At 41.2% G+C, this 21,946-nt stretch overlaps 2 protein-coding genes and 1 pseudogene across 9 annotated transcripts in view; all 3 read right to left on the minus strand.

Annotated features, from left to right (window-relative positions):
* RBFOX1 (RNA binding fox-1 homolog 1) overlaps window positions 1-21,946 on the minus strand; it is a 2,487,135-nt gene that overhangs the window by 1,469,652 nt on the left and 995,537 nt on the right. The window lies entirely within an intron of this gene.
* LOC126944763 (uncharacterized) overlaps window positions 1-21,946 on the minus strand; it is a 465,255-nt pseudogene that overhangs the window by 139,728 nt on the left and 303,581 nt on the right. The window lies entirely within an intron of this gene.
* Window positions 6,443-7,155, minus strand: LOC126944751 (NADH dehydrogenase [ubiquinone] 1 beta subcomplex subunit 8, mitochondrial). Its single transcript, XM_050774564.1, has one exon. It carries the CDS (start codon window positions 7,096-7,098, stop codon window positions 6,538-6,540), a length of 561 nt encoding a protein of 186 aa, XP_050630521.1. The 5' UTR covers window positions 7,099-7,155; the 3' UTR covers window positions 6,443-6,537.

Below are 21,946 nucleotides of genomic sequence, written 5' to 3' on the forward strand. Positions count from 1 at the left end.
TGATCAGTCAGGTCCGGGTTACATGCCACACGGGAATCTGAGGTGAGTCCACCTCACCTGAATCTATACGGACCATGATTAGAGGACATGAGACGCTGCTTCTTGCTGAATGCGGACTGACTGTTGGGCAGGATAACACAGAAGATGCCTCCCTCAGGAGCATGGAGGGAAGGAGGTTGGAGCTGGAAAGCAGGTCTTGTCATAAACCATAAGCTTAAACAGCAGCACCATGGCTGTAAGTGAACTTACAACAGGCATTATTGGAAGAACCTTGGAATATGCTTTCCAAGCCTCCAGAAGTACTCGGAGTTTAAAGAATCAAAATATTTTTGTTTTTCCCAATTCGACTAAAATTCTTTGAAAGTACAAAGAACAAAATCTCTTCAAAGATGTGAAGATGTAGAGTGGAAATGAAAGAACAAGCAAAGCACTCACCTAATATTTTCAAATAAAAAAGCTTTCTCCTAGAGAAAACTACACACACACACACATGTACAAATATCAATTTATCCAACTGCAGCTACTAATAAGAGTACCATGATACTCTTACATGAGTGGAAATATTCACCTTCACTCTCTGTTAACACTGATAGTATCTCTTAAAATTCAGACACCCCTTTTGATTACAGTAATGTACCTGGCTTTTTCTCTAGAAAGAAAACAAAACAAGGATATTTATTTCTTTAGTATTTCCAAATATACACATCTTTTGAAGTGTATACACATATATCACGACTCCCATAAATTTTTAACATTGGTTAAAAACTCAACCTTCAGTGTAGTGATTAAAGGCATAGGGTCAGAATGAAAAGGACATCTGGGTTTAAAAGAAGGGTTATGTGTTTACTATCTGGGTGCCTTCTGGCAAATGACTTAACCTCTCTCTTTCCTAGTTTCACAGGCTATAAAAATGTAATGCTAATACTTGAATGAGAATTAAATAAAATAATACACATTAAGTAGTAAAGTGTGTGTGTGTGTGTTTTCAATAAATTATCATCTCCCAAACTGAACATAAATGACTAACAAGCAGAGAGTTGTATAAGTGATGATGGACTCATACAATAAAAAATTATTCCAACCATCCCAGGCACTGTAGTTCATACCTCTACTCCCAGCAATTTGGGAGGCCTAAGTGGGAGGATCATTTATGGCCAGGAGTTTGAGACCAGCCTGGGCAACATAGTGAGATCCTGTCTCTACAAAAAATAAAATAAAATAAAATAAAATAAAATAAATAAAATAAGACTTTTTAAAAAAAAGAAAATCTTAAGCAGAATGCAGTAGACCATAGACCTATACAGGCTGATAGGGAAAGATCATGATAGATATCTGATTGAACAGCAAAAGCGGTGAGCTTGGGTATGATCCTGTTTGAATAAACAATATATATTTATATATAAGAGACTGTACTTATCAGTCTTATAGTACTGATAACTATATATGCATATAACATGTACACATAATAAATATACAAATAAAGATGCACCTACAAGGACTTATACATGAACGGAAATTTTATGCAAAGATACATTAAAAACCACCTTTGGGAGGTGTATTAGCTGCCTGGAATTCTATTTCAAATTTTTTTTTTTTTTTTTTTTTTTTTGAGACGGAGTCTCGCTCTGTCGCCCGGGCTGGAGTGCAGTGGCCGGATCTCAGCTCACTGCAAGCTCCGCCTCCCGGATTCACGCCATTCTCCTGCCTCAGCCTCCCGAGTAGCTGGGACTACAGGCGCCCACCACCGCGCCCGGCTAATTTTTTCTATTTTTAGTAGAGACGGGGTTTCACCATGTTAGCCAGGATGGTCTCGATCTCCTGACCTTGTGATTCGCCCGCCTCGGCCTCCCAAAGTGCTGGGATTACAGGCGTGAGCCACCGCGCCCGGCCTCACATTTTATTCTATGTTTGAAATTCTTACTTTTTTAATTACATGCAAAATATGAATGTTCTCTTTTGTTTTACAACATTGACTTCCCGTGACCTTTCCCAATTTATCTGCTGTTGTTTATCCTATCAGTGAAAACCCTCAGCAGAATTTCCATTCCTAATAGTGTCCATGTGTGAACGTGTTGGGCTTTTCCAGACCACCATGTTTACATGCATGGGCATTTTGTTGAGAATGATGCTAGCTGATTAAGAGAGTTTGTGAAAAAGTACCCACTGTGATTGAAACACTCATTTAATACATTTTAAGTGCCTGAAACGCTCAGCTTCCTTGATTGGTGTTGATTGTTTGCATTTGATTTATTTCCTCAGTATCAGTGTTCATTAAATTACTTAATGCAATGGCCACCCTGTTGTTGCAACTCTATTTAACACCACGTCTTTGGGAACATTCTAATTCACAGGCTGTTCACTTCAGGAGTCAGGAATGTAGATTTTTACCATCTAACTGTGTATTGCTCTCGCTCATAGAAATTACTTACGAGGAAAATTATCTTTCAAAAGAATCCACAGCAGTCATGTCTGATTTTTTTTTTTTTTTTAGCTATTTATAGCTTTCAGACTTGGCAGCAGTCTTATTATTTTTGACAATTTATTAAGTACCATGAGCATGTTCGTAATGCGATGTTCAATGCTCACAACAGTATGTTTCATCTTCCACATTTTAAACGTCTACCACCCATGAGGACAGCAAGTATTGTGCCAGCAACATTCCAGCAACCCATAGGCCAGATCCGGCTTTTTTTTTTTTTTTTTTTTTTTTCTGTTTTAAATAGGCAGGGCTTCACTGGACATCACAACAGTGCCCAGTCTGAATGGGAATTTTCATATTTCACTTAGTTATTTTTATCTGTGGCAGGGGAGTTGGGGTGCTGGGCTTTCTCTTCATTAATTATTCATATCCAAAGACTGTTGAGATTGGATTTTATTTCCAGGAGGGATAAGTTGAGTAGTTATGAAGGATGATTTGTGCGTATTTACATCTATACACCTTATTGTGAATGGGAAGTATTGATCAGAGAAGGTGGTCAGAAGGAGTATCTACGGTAACATCAGGGTGAGTCGGTAGAAATACAATGTGTGATGTCACAGAGTACAAAATCAGGGAGAGGTCACTGGGAACTTCATGGTAAGAAAGTAAATTGAAAAAGGGAAAACTGCATAATGTGTGCATATTTCTGACTGAAAATATCGGGTGGATCAAGAAAGAGTTGGAGACTGACCAACTGGAATAGAAAAGTCCAAATGAGGCTGAGTCGTAAGTACCTGAGACGTTGGTGTTCCGCAAATGTGAACCCCTTCCCTACAGCAATGGCATTTTCTTTTAGGAAAAAGAAAATCGTAGCAAATGAAGTCAGTGGTAATTGTGGGCAGCTGCAAGTGGTCAAGCAAGGTTTATATTGGAAAAGGGCCTGGGGTGAATTCTCAGTAGGGGTTCGTACTTGCAGACCAAAGTACAAGATGATGAAGAGTTTGAAAATTGTGCCAAAGAGTGAGTTTGTGCCTTCATGCCTCAGTGAGGGCCTGGGGTACCCTCAAGCAAGGAGGGGAGGAAGGTTCACTCCCTCACCAGACATGAATTCATCTGGAGCTTAGATGGTTCTTCCTATGCCCACTACACACCATCCAGAGGTGAGAGCTAATAGTTATTCTAAGATAAGCTGAAGAACTACCTCAATAACGTCAGAGACAATTAGTCCCCATATAGGACACTGTGTTAGGCCATTCTTGCACTGCTATAAGGAAATACCTGAGACTGGGCAATTCATGAAGAAAAGATGTTTAGTTAACTCAAGGTTCTGCAGGCTGTAGAGGAAGCATAGCACTGTCATCTGTTTGGCTTCTGGGAAAGCCTCAAGGAATTTTCACTCATGGTGGAAGGTGAAGTGGGAGATGGCATCTCACATGGCAGTGACGGAGCACGGAGGAGAGCAAGACGCTTTTAAATGGCCAGATGTCACGAGAACTCACTCACTGTCGTGAAGACAGCACCAAGCCTTGAGAGATTTGAGAGATCCGTTCCTGTGACCGAAACACCTCCCACCATCGGGGATTACAATTCCACATGAGATTTGGGTGGGGACAACTGTCCAGACTATGAGAGACACTCATGTGCTTATTTTTATGATGTCAATAAAGTTTGTTGTATCAATTCACAAAAAGAAAATGTTTTAAGAGTTGGGTGGAGGCCGGGCGTGGCGGCTCACGCCTGTAATCCCAGCACTTTGGGAGGTCAAGGTGGGTAAACACAAGGTCAGGAGTTCGAGACCAGCCTGGCCAACATAGTGAAATCCCCGTCTCTACTGAAAATACAAAAATTAGCCAGACGTGGTGGTGGGCGCCTGTAGTCCCAACTACTCAGGAGGCTGAGGCAGGAGAACTGCTTGAACCCGGGAGGCGGAGGTTGCAGTGAGCCGAGATCACGCCACTGCACTCCAGCCTGGGTGAAAGAGAAAGACTCTATCTCAAAAAAAAAAAAAAAAAAAAAAAGAGTCAGGTGGAGAAAAGTAAGTTATTATTAACAGGTGGGACTCCATTAACAATTCTGCCATGAGTGCCATGAGATGGGTATTCATGATACATTTTTCATTCATATCAGAAGTATTCACTGAGCACACACTGTCCCTCAGACACTGTGGTCCCTTTGGACATGGTGGGGCCCAAGAATAACCCCAACACGGACTGTAAGAAGTATCTCAAGTCTACAAGGGGAGATTAAAGATGAACATCAAAGCAAAACACAAGATGACCATTACTTAGTGACCTAGGGGGTATTCATTCACTCATACCATTATTTATTCCAATCAATGAATAAGCGGCATGATGGCTGACAGTGTATGCTGTGGGTATGGAGTGGGCTTTAGGGTAAGCTTTATATTAGAGGTTCTTACCTTTGATTTGATTTCGTGTTAAAATCACTTAACTAAGGAGCTTGTAAAAAATAAATTAATGGGTACAAAAAATAGTGAGAAAGAATGAATAAGACCTACTACTTTACAGCATGACAGGGTGACTGTAGTCAAAAATAAGTTAACTGTACATTTTCAATAACTAAAATAATATAATTGGATTGTTTATAAAACAAAGAATAAATGCCTGAGGGGACAGAGACCCCATTCTCCGTGATAATATTATTTCACGTTGTACGTCTGGATCAAAACATCTCGTGTACCCTATAAACAAAGACATCTGCTATGCACCCACAAAAATTAAACACTAAAAACATTTTTAAAAAATCAGTCAGAAAAATGTAACAAGAGCAAGACATTGCAAACAATAAAAACCAGAGAATAAAAAAGCACAAAGCCACTGGGATTCTCATTTGTTTGGTGTGGAGTGAGGCCAAATTTTGATAGTTTTTAACGCATTCCCAACTGATTCAAATTGGAAGCCAGGGTTGAGAACCACTAATACATACTTAATGACAATTTATCTGGGTCATGAAAGCTACGGATAGGGTTTGGACACATGGAAAAATCACAACGAAGTACCATCAAATCTGTTATTTCGTCTTCTGACAATTTCCACCATGCCAGGAGGGATCCTACAAGGTGAGTCACTATTTAAATTCTCCAGTGTCAGAAATAAAGGGAATTAACACGTATTAAGACGTGCTGCTGGGCGCCTATAATGTGATAGAGGTTCCTGGATGAAGGGCAAACCTGAAGAGGGAGTTTCAAAAGGACAAATTTAGTTTCTAAGAAAGTTAAAAACCTTCATTATAGGATCCCTGGCCTTACTGTCACTCCACTGTGAATGCAGACCTAATGCCATCACTGTAATAGCAATATTTTTATGTCGTCTAAGTGGCAGACACTTCATAGACATTTCTAATTCCCAACAACCCTGTAAGGCAGACTTTTTTTTTTTTTTTTTTTTTTTTGAGACAGAGTCTCACTCTGTCACCCAGGCTGGAGTACAGTGGTGCGATTTCGGCTTACTACAACCTCCGCCTCCTAGGTTCAAGCGATTCTCCTGCCTCAGCCTCCCGAGTAGCTGGGACTACAGGCACGTGTCACCACGCCCAGCTAATTTTGGTATTTTTGGTAAAGGCAGGGTTTCACATGTTGGCCAGGATGGTCTCCGTCTCTTGCCCTCCTGACCCGCCCACCTCGGCCTCTCAAAGTGCTGGGATTACAGGCATGTGCCGCTGCGCCCAGCCATTAGGCAGGTCTGTCTTTTCTTTTCCTTCTTTCTTTTTTATTTTTTGATGGAGTCTTGCTCTGTCACCCAGGCTGGAGTGCAGTGGTGTGATCTTGGCTCACTGCAACTTCCATCTCCCTGGTTCAAGCAATTCTCTGCCTCAGCCTCCCGAGTAGCTGGGACTACAGGTGCTCACCACCAAGCCCCACTAATTTTTGTATTTTTAATAGAGACATGGTTTCACCATCTTGGCAAGGCTGGTCTTGAACTCCTGACCTCATAATCCACCTGCGCTGGCCTCCCAATAAGGCAGTTCTTTCTTTTTTTTTTTTTTTTTTTTTTTTTTTTTTACCACAGCACTGAGTTTTATTAGGGATTTCATTAAGATTAAATTTCTAGGAATAAGGGAGTCCTAGTTAAGAGGACACAAAAGCCCACGAAGCCTCCTCAGATCTCATAGTGAACCACTGGCTCAGGTTCTTTGGAGGGATCACCGCCTCGTTCCAGGTACAGATTATTGTAAGGATACTGCTTTGGTCCCACAGGCTGGTAGGAAGGGTACACGTCCCCCACCCAGAACATGAATGTCATGAAAGCCAGGAAACCGAAGAGGTGCATACACATGACATTCCAAGAAACAGGTGTGGGGGATGTATCCACACGGTTCCTGGTGTACATGTCTACGTGCCAGTGCATCGGTTCACCCCAGTTCAACCTCAGGTCCGGCTGGTCCCAGCTATACCATGGATCCCTCTCATGCTGTGAACGGTCAGGGAGCTTCGGGTAGTCGCCATACCCCATGCCCTCATCCGGGTAAGGCTCGTAGTCTTCCACACGCATATTATACTTCTTGGCGGCGGCGGCCCGTTCTTCTGGGGTCCTAGGATAGGGCCCTGGCAACATGTCCTTGGGCATGCGGGAGGCTGTCCGTGCGCCCAGCGGCACCACGTTCCGGGATGCCCTTTGCAGCCACTGAACTCCCAGGACCCCGGCCCTGGCCACCGCCATCTTCACCTTCTTCACGTTTCCCTTCTGCCGGCAGTTCTTTCTTTTTCTGGTTTTTGAACTGATGAAAGTAGGGCTCAGTTACTAGTTAGGTAAACTGAGGCATGTCGGCTTACCTCTCTGAGCCCCACTGTAATAGCCATTCATCTTTATAGGGTCAGGTCTGGCCATGTAAGGATGAAACTTGCCCAAGCACTGCCTCTCAAACTTCTTCCATGGGGAAAAGTAGGACTTACTTCCACCTTCTAACATTGTAATTTCATACATTTCACATTCCAGAACAGTACCCTTCTGCTTCAGCAAGATAACAAAGATGAAATACTTAACAAAATTTATAGGAAGATGTGTTTATAATAAAAGCACCCTTGCCAGTAAGATTTTAGGGACTGCCGGAAAGATTTTATTAAGTTCCATGATTTTGGTTCAGGCAGAACAAAAGCAAACCCAAAGACTTCCTTGGACACTCTATTTTGTTGAAGAATTATCTGGATTACTCATTTATAATGCTTGGGTCCCCTGAGTTTGTTTAGAGATGAAATAGAATATGTGACCCACAATGGGGCCAAAATGACCTGAGTTGTAATCTCCCTCGTGCAATGTACCACAGTGTGATCTTCGACATATGACTTGAATACTCTGAGCCTCTATTTCCTCACTTATACTACGGGAACAAAATATCCAATGGGTAAAGATGCTCTTATGGATACATTTTTAAAATGTGCGGACATAACACACAAAAAGCATCTGGCAAAAATACGTCATAAAAAAGCCAGACACGGTGGCTTCACACCTGTAATCCCAGCACTTTGGGAGGCTGAGGTGGGTGGATCATCTGAGGTCAGGAGTTTAGACCAGCCTGGACAACATGGTGAAACCACACCTCTACTAAAAATACAAAAATAAACAAACAAATTAGCTGGGCATGGTGTCATGTGCCTGTAATTCCAGCTACTTGGGTGACTGAGGCAGGGGAGTCACTTGAACCCAGGAGACAGAGGTTCAGTGAGCCGAGATGGCGCCACTACACTCCAGCCTGAAGGACAGCGTGAGACTCTGCCTCCAAAAAACAAACAGCATAATAAACGCAAATATTTACTGGGTATTTTCTGTATTTCAGGCACTCTGCTAAGCTCTTACAGCTCATCATTGTAGTTGATTTCCACAGATTATGAGTTAGGTACTATTAGTCCTGTTTCACAAATGTGACCGGGACAAAGTGAGGTACAGTAATTTTCCCAAGGTCAAGGTGGTGGTGCTAGGATTTGAATTCAGTCAGGGCTGACTCCAGAGCTTGCTTTTTTAACAACAAAGGCATACTGAGCTCAGTAGAAGTCAGATGTTGTTCTTCTTTATTAGAAAAATAAATAACGGAACATGGTTTGTTTTTAAGCAACAGAATAAACCATGCCTATGTAGAAACTCTGGTCCAGCAAATAGCCTCCTATTTCCTATAGATTTCTGTCAGTGTCATTCTTTTTTACTTTATTTTTTGAATTTATTTTTATTTCCTTAGATTATTGGGGAACAGGTGGTGTCTGGTTACACGAGTAAATTCTTTAATGGTGATTCGTGAGATTTTGGTGTGCCCATCATGCGAGCAGTATACACTGCACCCGATCTATAATCTTTTATCCCTCACCCCTTTCTCAACCTTTCCCCTTGGGTCCCCAGAGTCCACTGTACCATTCTTGTGCCTTTGCATCCTCGTAGCTTAGCTCCCACTATGCATGAGGACATACCATGTTTGGTTTTCCATTCCTGAGTTACTTCACTTAGAGTAATAGTCTCCAATCCCATCCAGATCACTGTGAATGCCATTAATACATTCGTTTTTATGGCTCAGTAGCATTCCATCGTACACATATACCACGGTTTCTTTATCCACTCAGTTGACGGGCATTCGGGCTGGTTCTATATTTTTGCAATTGCAAATTGCGCTGCTATAATATAAACCAGCATGTGCAAGTGTCTTTTTTGTATAATGACCTCTTTTCCTCTGGGTGGATGTGTGGCATGGCACACAGACAGACAGACAGACAGCTGGGGCTGCTGGGAAGGGAGGGAATCCTTTCTGCTTGGACTTTTTATGGTGCTGAATAGACAGAAAGTAAGGGTTGCCCCATGTGATTCATTGTGTGTGGTGGAGGGGAGCTGGGTCCTTCTGAGATGTGAATGACCACATGGAAGAAGGTTGAAAATGAAGCCAGGTGGACAGGTCAGCAGAGCCCTGCACTCTTAGAATGCAAGAAGAGTCAACAAGGATTTCAGGCCAATAATTGAGGCAAAAAGGACAGGTGAGGTCTTAGTGGACTCCGTAGAGAGCAAATTATATTCCATATCCTGCAAACTGAATTTACCAATGTCCCTGCCAATCTTTAAATCCCTCTCTTTTTACCTTTATTTTGAAATAATTACAGGCTCACAGGAATTGGCAAAAGTAGTACAGAGTCCTCCTATGCACAATTTACCCAGTTTCTCCCAATGGAAACATTTTCCATACCTGTAACAAAATATCCAAACAAGGAAACTGATACTAGTGCAATCTACAGACCTTGTTCACATTTCATTGCATGTGTGCCTCTGTGTGTGTGTGTGTCTGTGTGTAGTTCATGTGTATGTGTGGTTCACGTGTATATATAGATTCATGTAACCTCAACCAAAATCAAGATCACTATGAAAAGGCCCCTCTGTTGTACTTATTTCCAACCTCGTTTTCTTTCAACAATTTCTACTTAAGTTTACAATGCCACCATTACTGAGTTCACCCAGATAAAACCCTGAGACTCGTTATTCTCCAGAACGTTAAGACACAGAAAGTACCAACCCCACACATCCAACCCATTTCTCTGGTCCTATTCCTGAAGCCTTCATTCAGACTTCTACTGTCTCTGATCCATTCTCTCAAAACTATTTCTGAATGCTGCTGGTTAAGAGACACCACTATGCTAAGTCACAGGGGGGATAAATGATGATGATCCAATAAAAATAACCCTTACCCTCATGGGACCTACAGTTTTGGAAGGAAGATAATAATCAAAGAATCACATAAACATATGTAAATTTACAACCAAACTAAACGCCAAAAAGGAGAGATACTTCCTTTTGGACAGGTAACAGAGGGGAAATTTAGCTTCCGTAGAGAAGTGACACTGGGCAGGAATTTGGAGAATAAATAATAATTAACCAGGTTAAATAAGTGTGTGGTGAAGGGCAATGAGACTTAGTGGCCACTGTGATGGTAGAAAGAGGTGGGGCCTTTAAGAGGTGATTGGTTCCAAATGTCCATCAGTGACAGACTGGATTAAGAAAATGTGGCACATATACACCATGGAATACTATGCAGCAATAAAAAAGGATGAGTTTGTGTCCTTTGTAGGGACATGGATGCAGCTGGAAACCATCATTCTTAGCAAACTATCGCAAGAACAGAAAACCAAACACCACATGTTCTCACTCATAGGTGGGAACTGAACAATGAGATCACTTAGACTCAGGAAGGGGAACATCACACACCGGGGCCTATCACGGGGAGGGGGGAGGGGGGAGGGATTGCATTGGGAGTTATACCTGATGTAAATGACGAGTTGATGGGTGCTGACGAGTTGATGGGTGCAGCACACCAACATGGCACAAGTATACATATATAACAAACCTGCACGTTATGCACATGTACCCTAGAACTTAAAGTATAATAATAAATAAATAAATAAATAAATAAAAAGAGGTGATTGGTTCATACAGGCTCCTCCCCTCACGAGTGGGACGAATGCTCTTATAAAAGAGGCTTTATAGTATTTGGCCAGCCTGCCCTTCTGCCATGTGAGGACACGGCATTTCTCCCCTCCAGAGGATGCAGCTCTCAGCAGACACAGAACCTTCCATTGCCTCAATTTTGGACTTCCCAGCTTCTGAAGCTGTGATAAAATAGATTTCTGTTCTTTATCAGTTACTCAGTCTCAGGTGTTCTATTATGGGAGCACAAAACAGACTAAGACGGGGGAATAAAATGGTTTAGGAAAGCTCAAGAGAGAGTGAACTTCATTTAGTGACAGAGAACATGGGGGACGGATGGAAAAAAAATAAAGGTGGGCTGGGCGTGGTGGCTCATGTCGGTAATCCCAGCACTTTGGGAGGCTGAGGCAGGAGGATCGCTTAAGGCCAGGAGATGGAGGCTGCAGTGAGCTATGAGTGCTCTACTGTGCTCCAGGCTGGGTGGCACAGTGAGACCCCATTTCTTTAATTAAAAAATCAAGGCGATTGGTGTGGTGTGGAGAGTTAGTGAACAATGCAGAGGTTGAGGACGTCTAAATCTCGCAGGGCCTTGCCTCCAACCATACAAAGGATTTTTGTCTCCTTCCAGAGAGCAATGTGAACTCCCTATCCCTGAAGGGCTGCCTGTGGGGTAATATGATCAAGCTGCTTGGGTTGCAGTGTGGAGGTGGGGCCGAGTGGGGTACAGAGGTTCCTCGGGTCCCCATTGCAACCATCCAGGAGAGATGGTAGTTTGGATCAGGTTGGCGCTAGCCACAGAGATGCGAGGAATCGACAGAAAGCTCACACCGCAATCATGTCTTCATGCATCTTCCCTCCAGTTTGGGGCTTCTCTAATTCAGCCTCTCAAGTACAGCTAAAGGGGCCTCCCTGAAATGCCACTGATGGCAAGTGAATTCAGAATAAATTCCAAACCCAATCACAACCCATAACCTGCTTTGTGATCGGGCTCATACCCACCTTCCAGTCTCATCTCTCTCAATCTCACCCAGCGGCTGCCCCTGCCTCAGCAAACTACAAGAATTTCCCTGTTAGATCTGTATCGGGGCCCACATAGTGCTGAGCAGACGATGTCGAATTCAATGGGAATGGCGCTCCATGGGTTTACATAGCATGGCTACCCTGGCCGTACTGAGAGTTCCCAGACCCTGATTCCCTGACACCAGCACTGATGCTGTCCACACCTCACACAAGAGCCCGGAGGTGTGGATGCTAGATGTGCAGAAGGTGAGTCTACTAAACAGACCTGCAAACACATAGCAGCTTCACCAGCAGTTCTCATCACCAGTCCAGGTGGAAGCAAATCTGAACAAGACCTCGAGGTCACTGTATTAACGAGCTGTTTTGGAAAAGCATTAAGAGAAACACAGAGACAAGCAGGTACAGGGCAGCGCACGGACCTTAAGTAGGTTTGAACCTAAGGACTCCGATCTTCCTCCTCTGTTCCTAGTTTCTAAAGCTCACATTATAGAAATGCTTTTCCAGACACCTGTAACAAGAAAGTCAATCTCCGAGGCAAGCTAGAGATGCTTTTAAAGTGGCTATTTAAGGGGAAGTGTGGGGCAGAAACAATCACACACCACAGAATTTCATGAAGATGAAATCCAGTTGTAAAATCACCAGGATCCCCAAAGGGCTGTCGTGTTAGGAAAAATAAAAAAATGCTAAAACATTCTACTCTCATTTGCTTCCAGTATTCAAAAGAACACATATTTCATAATCCAGGGAAGCCCTCCATTCTTTGAGAATTAGCTGCAGTTTTCCAGCCCTAATTCCATAAATAGCCTTTAACATTCTGCTCAGTGACGCTGGTGCAGAGATGAGGTCCCTCCTGGCGTGACATTCCGTCCAGCCGGTACTCACACCACATTCTCCTCTCCTCAGGAAGCAAACCACTTCTCTGCTGTTTCCCCACTGTGTCCAATTATGCTGCTGCCCTTGCAAAATGAGCACTTAGGCATTCAATACATTTTTAAGGAAATGGATCAGCATGATTATTCTGGGAAACACAAAGCTCACGGAGGAATAGGGCAAATTATGAATTTCAGGAAATATTGGTCTTTGTGTATTAATCACACTAATAATATTGCAAACGAGGGAAGTACAAATCCACCTCCCTTCCGTGCATAATTTGCTTTGTTTGATCCCTTTGAAGTAAGTGTACAGAGTATTGTTTTGATGTATTTATTTCCCTCCCTTGTTGTTTTCAATTATTGCTGCATTTTTAAAATATCAGGACAAAAAAAAAAAAACTGGAAAGCTACAGAATTTTTCCAATTAGTCATAAAAGCCATAGAAAATATTGTGCCGGAAAATAAAAGGCCATCAGAGAATGGCACATAAACAGCATACACAACACCACTCGCTCCTTCCAAGTCCAGGGCAGACATGCTTAATCAATTCTAGAATTCTGGCTCACAGAGATTGTAAGTAGCCTCAGCCTCCTTTCTCCACATAGCTCTCACCCACCATTCAGAAGTGGCCATCACTGCAGCCTAGGCAACTACATTCTGGACAGGCCGAGTGTCCTTGCCAAGGACACATGGTAAGTTAGTGTTAATGCCAAGATGAGAAGCCAAATCTTACTCCCCATCTGGTGTTCCTCAGTTATATCTCCAAGAGGCTCCCTATCCTTATCTTTATATAGCACCTGGGTAGGATTCCTTCCATGTTTATGGGATTCTTTGGGCAACATTTAAGAAAATGAGAAGAGCTAAAGAGAGTCTCCTCACTGAATTTAAACATGGAAACCTCCACTTATAACCTTCATCTTTCAACATATCCCGTAGACCTGCACTAAATCCGGTACCTCTTGGCTCATAAGGAAAACACACACACACACACACACACACACACACACACCCCTCTATCTCTAAAACAGCCCCAACTTCTTTTTTCCTTGGCTGTACCCTTCTCAACATTCAGATTTCAGCTTAATGATCATTCTTCCATAAAATCTGTCCTGGTCAACTTATTCAAATAGACCCTCCTCTAATTAATTTCTATCTCGATAGTCTATTTCATACCTAACATGTACCACAAGTGGTCACTGATGTCACAGTTTACTGGTTCACTATTTCTCCTCCCAAACTGCAAGCCCCTATAAAGTCTACCAATATTTGACACTGTCTGCAAAAAGGCTGGCACACAATACAGTCAGTGAGTGAATCATCCATACCACAGTGTTTATGTATATGTTGCCTTAGCATTTTTATTCCATCTCTTTGTACTATGCACATCCGTATCTAAAAATGTCCTTGGACTTCATCTCCCAGAAGGTCACAGCCCAGGTGTTCAGTTCTTTCCTTAAGCTATCCGCATAAGGTATTTGCTCAATCAGGCAAATGAAGGTCCCCTTGAATAGTTACGCGTGAAGAAATTAAGCTTTCAACCTCACTCCATCATCAGACCTCTTTATACTTCTGCTTACTCCTTCACCCAGCTGATCCTAGTCCACATTGTTGACCCACGGAATTGTGAGCTGAATAAATGGTGGTTTTAAGCCTCTAGGCTTTGGGGTGGTTTGATACAGCAGACACTGACTAATACACTACCAGGTTAAGAGCAAAGGTTCTAGAATGGGGTGTTTTGAGCTTCCATTCTGAGCACTTCACAGAATAATAGAGTGATCAGAGGCATATTAGTTAAAGTCCCGATTCTCTCATGTGTGAAATGGAGATAATAAATATTTTTCCTTATAATTATAACAACGTTGTTATAATTATTAACTGAGTTAATACATATGAAGTACTTGGTACACAGTAAGTGTCCAATAGAGATTAGTGATTATTGCTATTTTAAAAAATTAAAAGATCCACTCATTCCAATCACTAATTTCTTAACTTTATCTCTTCTATGCTTCTAGCATCTTGTTTTTGCAAAGGGAAAAGCTATTTGCTCTCTGCCATAAAGTCTTTTAAGAAGAAGATGGAGTAAAAATATATTTATTATTATCTACAATTTTCTATTATTATTTCCATCATGTAAGTGTAGTCTTGACTTAAAAGGAGATCCATAGTCAAGTACACACTAGATAACAGGCAATTTTTTGTTGTACTGAATGCACAAAAGGAGAATCATACCTTTTCTTTTCCTTTCAAATAAGGGATCAGGATCACTTTCGCAAGAACAAATAATATTCTAAGACATGCGATATGCTACATGCCACATTCTATCAAAAGAAAAGTCCTCACTCTTAATTTTAAAGACCATCGAGTCTAAAATATATGTATTCTACATTTAAAACTATTCATTTTCCAACAGTGGAAAGGATGTTTTCCATCAGCAGAAATATAACAAGCAAAGAAAATCTTACTTTTTTTTCTTTTAAGGCTTGAAAATCTGGAAGGAAACCAATATTTACATTTGGCTTTTTATTCTGCATTAAATTTATATGCATACTAAATTTCTTCTGGTTCCTCTTCAGTCAGTACTATTAGCTCATACTCTATTTTTCAACATGCATAAAAAGCTAAAGCACTTTATCTCTTTTTATGAGTAGCTCAAAAAAGCAAAATCCATTATTGTGATTATTGTGTTTACATCACTTAATGCTCACAAACATCAGTGTGAGCTTTGCCCATTCTTGACTCAAACACACAGAACAAAAGGTAGAGTGGAAACTGTAAGACAAAAGATAGGGGAAAAACAAGATCCACAAGAGTCCTTGAGAGCCTAGTGCCAGGAAAGATCTAGTTTCTGCATCGTGTGCAGAGGAAGTGGTTTAGAATCGCAGGAGAACGATGAGACTGTCCAAAGTACAGTGTTTTCCTTGGGGAAAGAGGTTTGCTTTTGAGTTTTGCTCTCTTTTTTAATAGCTAGAGCAATCCTGTGAGCTTTACAAATGACCTTTCAGACTACAGAATGACACTATAGTCTCGGGGGGTAAAAGGTAAGGAGATGTCATTTATCTTAACTACGTCTCAGAGGATGGCACTTCTGCACAACATGGTCTCTCAATAAGATGGGCCAAGGAAGGGTCTATTCTGCGTGTCTCATCCACCCACTGTCCTCCAACAACTGTGGGGCAGAGCAGGGGATTTGTGCATTATTTAAAATAAACCCCAATCACTCTTTTCCTTCACCTCTACTTTTTCTGTTTCTAATTATTTTTAATTGACAAATAGAATTATATATGTATTTATCAGGTACCACACGACAATTTGAAACACGTATACATGTGGAATGGCTAAATCGAGCTAATGTATGCATTATTTCACATCCTTGTGTTGTGTGTGAGAACATTTAAAATCTACTCAGTGATTTTCAAGAGCACCATACATTGTTACTAACTATGATTTCTCCATATTGTACAATAGATCTCTTGAACTTACTCCTCCCGCCTACCTGAAATTTTGTACCTGACCAACATCTCTCCCCCGCCAGCCACCAGGCCTTGGTAACCACCATTTTATTCTGTTTCTTTGAGTCTGACTCTGTTAGATTCCATATATAAGTGAGATCACGCAGCATTTGTCTTTCTCTGTCTGGCTTAGTTCAGTTAGCATAATGTCCTCCAGGTTCATCCATGTTGTTGCAAATGGCAGAATTTCCTTCTTTTTTGAAGGCTGAATTGTATTTCCTGGCATGTATATGTATGTGTGTAATTTTCTTTATCCATTCATCTGTTCACGGACACTTAGGTTTTTTCCATATCCTGGCTATTTTGTTTATTTTACTGTTTATTTTTGAGATGGAGTCTCATTCTGTCACCCACACTGGAGGGCAGTGGCATGATCTCAGCTCACTGCCACCTCTGCCTCCTGGGTTGAAGCAATTCTCCTACCTCAGCACCCCTCCCCTGGCCCCGAGTAGCTGGGAATACAGGCGCGTATCACCACGCCTGCATATGTTTTGTATTTTTAGCAGAGACGGGGTTTCACCATGTTGGCCAGGCTGGTCTGGAACTCCTGACCTCAAGTGATCCACTCGCCTCAGCTTCCCAAAGTGCTGGCATTACAGGTGTGAGCCACCATGCCTGGCCATATCCTGGCTAGTCTGAGTACTGCTGCAATAAACACAGGAGTGCAGACATTTCTTCAATATATTGATTTCATTTTCTTTGGATGTATAATCCAGCAGTGAGGTTACTGAATCATATGGTAGTTCTATTTTTAATTTTTTGAGGAACCTCCATACTGTTTACCTCTCCTTTTGTTAAAATAAGAAGTCCAAACGATTCGTGTGTACATGAGAGAAATAATTCAGTTAAGGATTTCTATAGTTAGTAACCACATAATCATTTTTTATTGCAAAATAGAAGGTTGGAGTTTGGCCCTGTAAGAGCTACTTCAGCTATTCTTGAGGAACTCAGGAAGCTTCAATATTCCTGTTCCATTGTCCAATGTGGCTTCCGGACTCATGGTCACAGATGGCTGCCCAACTTTCTGACCAGCATACTTCTTCCAGGCAAGAGGAAGCCTGAAAGGAGAAGGGCATGTGTCTGGGAGATGTGTACAAGCTGACTTCTATCCGTACCCTGGAGACTTACACTTCTGTATCACAGGCTCCACAGCCACTCCCAAATGCAAAAAAAACTCTGGGAAATCAAGGTTTGCTACCATTGTTTGATTTTGCTCTAGATGGACACATTGTCATACCTAACAAACATAGCACATTGGAGAATGGTCACAAGAGAAAACATGCGTTCTCAAAATGTGGTTCCAAGGCCTGTAGCACCGGCAACACATGAGAACTTTAAAAAAATTCAAATTCTCAGGCTCCATTTAAAAATCACTGAATCAAATGCTCTGAGGGTGCGTTTTAAGAGGGCCTCCAGGGAATTCTGGTTCACGCTCAACTTTGAGGAGGACCAGGGTAGACAACTAACACTGTCTGCAACAAAAATATATATGAGGCAGTAATAATAATAATACTTATTTATTTATTTATTTTTGAGACAGAGTCTTGCTCTGTTGCCTACGCTGGAGTTCAGTGGCACAATCTCGGCTCACTGCAACCTCTGCCTCCCAGGTTTAAGCGATTCTCCTGCCTCAGCCTCCCAAGTAGCTGGGATTACAGGCACCTCCACCACCACGCCTAGTAATTTTTTTTTGTTTGTTTTTTGTATTTTTATTAGAGTCCGGATTTCACCATGTTGGCCAGGCTGGTCGCGAATTCCTGACCTCAGGTGACCCACCCATCTTGGCCTCCCAAAGTGCTAGGATTACAGGTGTGAGCCACTGCGCCAGGCCCGAGAAACACTAATTTACACAAAGAACTCTGTGATCTTCAGAAATGAAATGCAGGAACGACCATCATTTTTAATACCCTTAGAATTGTAACAATCCCGTGATTTTAAGAATTCTAGAAAAAGATTGCCTTAAGGTTTCAAATGGTTAATTCCTCCATTAACTATCAAAAAGCATGGCCTAAGTGTTCCTGTAAAGTCTACAAAGCCTTTTGCATTAAATCACAAGAACAACTTTTGTAAAGATGTTGCACGCTGCATTCACACTTCAGCAACGCCTCCTAGGCTAGTAGGAACTTTTGCCTTCTGACATGATCCATTTTGTTAAAGCTGGTTATGATTCCCCACATTACTTGAAAACCAATTTCATTCAAGACAAAAGAGTGTGAGCAGGGTATTACATTTTATGCCTAAATTATGCAAATTTGGAGGAGTTATATTGTATTGTGAGCAATTCCCTTTCTTCCAGTTTTCATTGTGGCAGGAGTTAAAGTAAATTTCACTATCCTCATTTGCAAAAGGTGAATACTTTCTATTTTAAAACCCTGGGGGAAAGGATTGACTTTTAATGAGCAGTTATCTAATATAAAAATCTCTTACATATATTACTGACATCATTCCTGAGTATTAAATGTACATTCCAGATAGAGTTGATCTTGATTCAATTAATCCTTGGAGAAAGGGGCTTCATAACCAAGTTCTCTCTGTTCCCAAGGCAAACCGGGAGGATGTGGGCACATTTTTTAGAAGATACGCAAGTTATAGCAATGCTTTGCTGCTGAACATCAAACCCTGCAGCTTTTGATACCAAGCTTTCAGAACAGGGGCACTGTTTTATACATATATATATATAACTCTCCTACTTCAGTTAGCAGTTCAGTTAGCAGGTGTTGGGATTGTAGCTGTTATTCCTTCCATTGTTAAAGATCACCTTCAAACTCTTCCACTGTTCTCTACCTCTCTTGTAGTCCATCATTTCCCAGAAGGAAAGTAGTCTACGGAGAACTGGGGACAGTCCCACATCCCTGGAGTGATTTTTTTTTTTTTTTTTTTTTGAGATGGAGTTTCACTCTTGTTGCCCAGGCTGGAATGCAATGGCACAATCTTGGATCACTGCAACCCCCATTTCCCAGGTTCAAGCAATTCTCTTCCCTCAGTCTCCCAGAAGCTAGGATTACAGGTACCCACCACCACACTCAGCAAATTTTTTTTTTTGTATTAAATAGAGACAGGGTTTCCCCATGTTGGTCAGGCTGGTCTTGAACTCCTGACCTCAGGTGATCCACCCACCTCGGCTTCCTAAAATGCTGGAATTACGGGTGTGAGCCACTGTACCTGGCCAAGTATGTGATTCTTAATCTGCTTTTGACCGTCTGATTGTTGCTGCTGTCATCTTCACACACACTCAATTAGATTGATCGCCTCATCTCTTTCTAGAGTAGGTGGTGCACATGAAGCAGAAATAAGCCAACCTAGCAGGCGAATCAGTTCACTTTTTTTAGGGTACAAGCAACGCCAACTGCATTAACTTTAAAAATAGGGCTTTATTGTTCTCACATAATGAATCAAGCATCTTACTACTCAAAGTGTGGTCCATAGACTAGCAACATCAGCATTGCCTAAGACTTTGCTAAAATTGCAAATTCTCACATCCTACCCAAGACCTAGTGAACAAGAGTCTCTGGGACAGGGGCCCAGCAATCCAGGGCTTAACAAAGCCTTCAGGGGATTCTTACGTGCACTAAAGTTAGGGAAGTAGGTGGCTGCCATGTTAGAGCTGACGTATATGTGATCCTCCTGACATTCTCCTCATGATCATGAGGCAGTTGCCGCAGCTCCAGTCATCACTTCTATGCTCCAGGCAAGCAGAAGGAGGAAAGGGAAAAGGTACCTCACTCTTGTCAAACCCTTTTTGTCATGTTTTTGTTTCCAGAAAGTTTCAAGCTTGCATGAAATTTTTTACATTAGTCTTTCAGCCTCCAGAGTGGGAGATAGCAAGGTACAGAAGAAGGTCACAAATAATTTTGATTTAGAAATTAACAGTGTTTGCCACACCTGGGTACCAAGGACCTGTGAAAGTTATTTCATAACATTTTATTTTATAAAAGAAATATCTCTGTAGTCTAAAACATTCATTTCCATTGGACTGAATATTTGGCTAGTTGTTTGGAAAGACATCACGCTGGATAGAAACATGTCTTCAGTCACTCATCTTTCATTGTGTGTCCTTTCATACTTCTTAAATGTGGTATCTTGTGCATGACTTACTTAGTAAAAAGTGACATGAGGAAACATGAAGAAGGACCACTGCTACCCTTATCATAGGGAATAAAGTAAATAAATCAATTCTCATATATTGATTGATACTGTTCAGTTGTGTCCTTACCCAAATCTCATCTTGAATCAAGGGTGGGACCAAATGAAGGTAACTGAATCACGGGGGCAGTTTCCCCCATACTGTTCTTGTGATAGTGAATAAGTCTCACAGGATCTGATGGCTTTATAGATGGGAGTTCCTCTGCACAAGCTTTCTTTGCCTGCCACCATGTAAGATGTGACTTTGCTCCTCCTTCACCTTCCGCCAGGATTGTGAGGCCTCCCCAGCCATATGGAACTGTGAGTCAGTTAAACCTCTTTCCTTCATAAATTACCCATTTTCAGGTATGTCTTTATCAGCAGTGTTAGAATGGACTAATACGTTAATTTAGCCTAAGATCATATTAACAAATGATAGGAAATGTTTGGGTGACACATTGGAACACTGACTCATATTGAAATTATACAATACAGTCTTTGGAAACGTGTGTGATTTTGTTTTGTTTAACACAGAGCTCTTTTAGTCATGGCTCTCTAAGTGTTATCTGGGCAGCTGAATTGTTAAAACACAAGGCAGATCTCTATTAGGAAAATGAACCCAGAGATTAAGCATATTAAAACAGGAGTTTTTTAATGCTAATACTAGTAGAGGTATTTCATTACCTCACTAGTAATGAAATTCAAATTAAACAGCAGTGATACAGTTTCTACAAGGAAAATATTAAAGTAATTATAAAACCCAAGGCTGGTGAGGATGTAGAGAAACTAGCATTTATATGCATTGCTAGTAGCTATATACATTGGTATGACCCTTTTGAAAAGCAAGTTGGAAATACATGTAAAAGTGCTGGTGCAAAATATATTCGTTTCTCTAATCCTATAATTACACTTCTGGAAATAAGGCCTAAAGAGATAATTTTAAATATGGAAAAAGTTACCCGTTGGAGCGTTATTTAGAATAAAAAGAGTAAAATTTAATTTCATCTAATATACTGACAATTAAATGTTATATAGCTATACACACCCCCCCACACACAAACACACAGAGTGAAGTATCTGATAGTCATTACAAGTTAAGGTTAAGTTATGATTATAGAGACTAGATCACTTGGTTCCTATAGGACAATGTTTCTTTTTTAAAAATGTTAAATGTTCATTATGATCACAGCCACACAAAGAATACAAGTGAGGGTGGAAGAAAGGCCCCACGTATTTAATGCTGATTGTACTGTGATCATTGCTTTTGTTTTCTTCATTATTTTCCACTGGGGCGGGGGCGGGGTTAGTCATAGCATTAGCTTCCTTTTTAATGAAAAATACATTTATAGTAAACACATACCACAAACCATTTTGAAGCTCTTAGAAGAAAGAGCTCTATAAACATAGTTTATGGCTACAATAAAACAGGCTTTTCAGAAATTTAACTGTTTTGGTTAATCAAAAGATCTCATTGACTGAGAGATATTGATGATGCAAATTATAAATTATCAAAGACTTATACATCAATATAATCTACAGGACTGAGGGAATCTATGAGAAATGAAAGCTGTTACCAAGTATAATTCCTCCTTTTCT

The sequence above is a fragment of the Macaca thibetana genome, chromosome 20 (genome assembly GCF_024542745.1).
Source record: "Macaca thibetana thibetana isolate TM-01 chromosome 20, ASM2454274v1, whole genome shotgun sequence".
NCBI lineage: Eukaryota > Metazoa > Chordata > Mammalia > Primates > Cercopithecidae > Macaca > Macaca thibetana.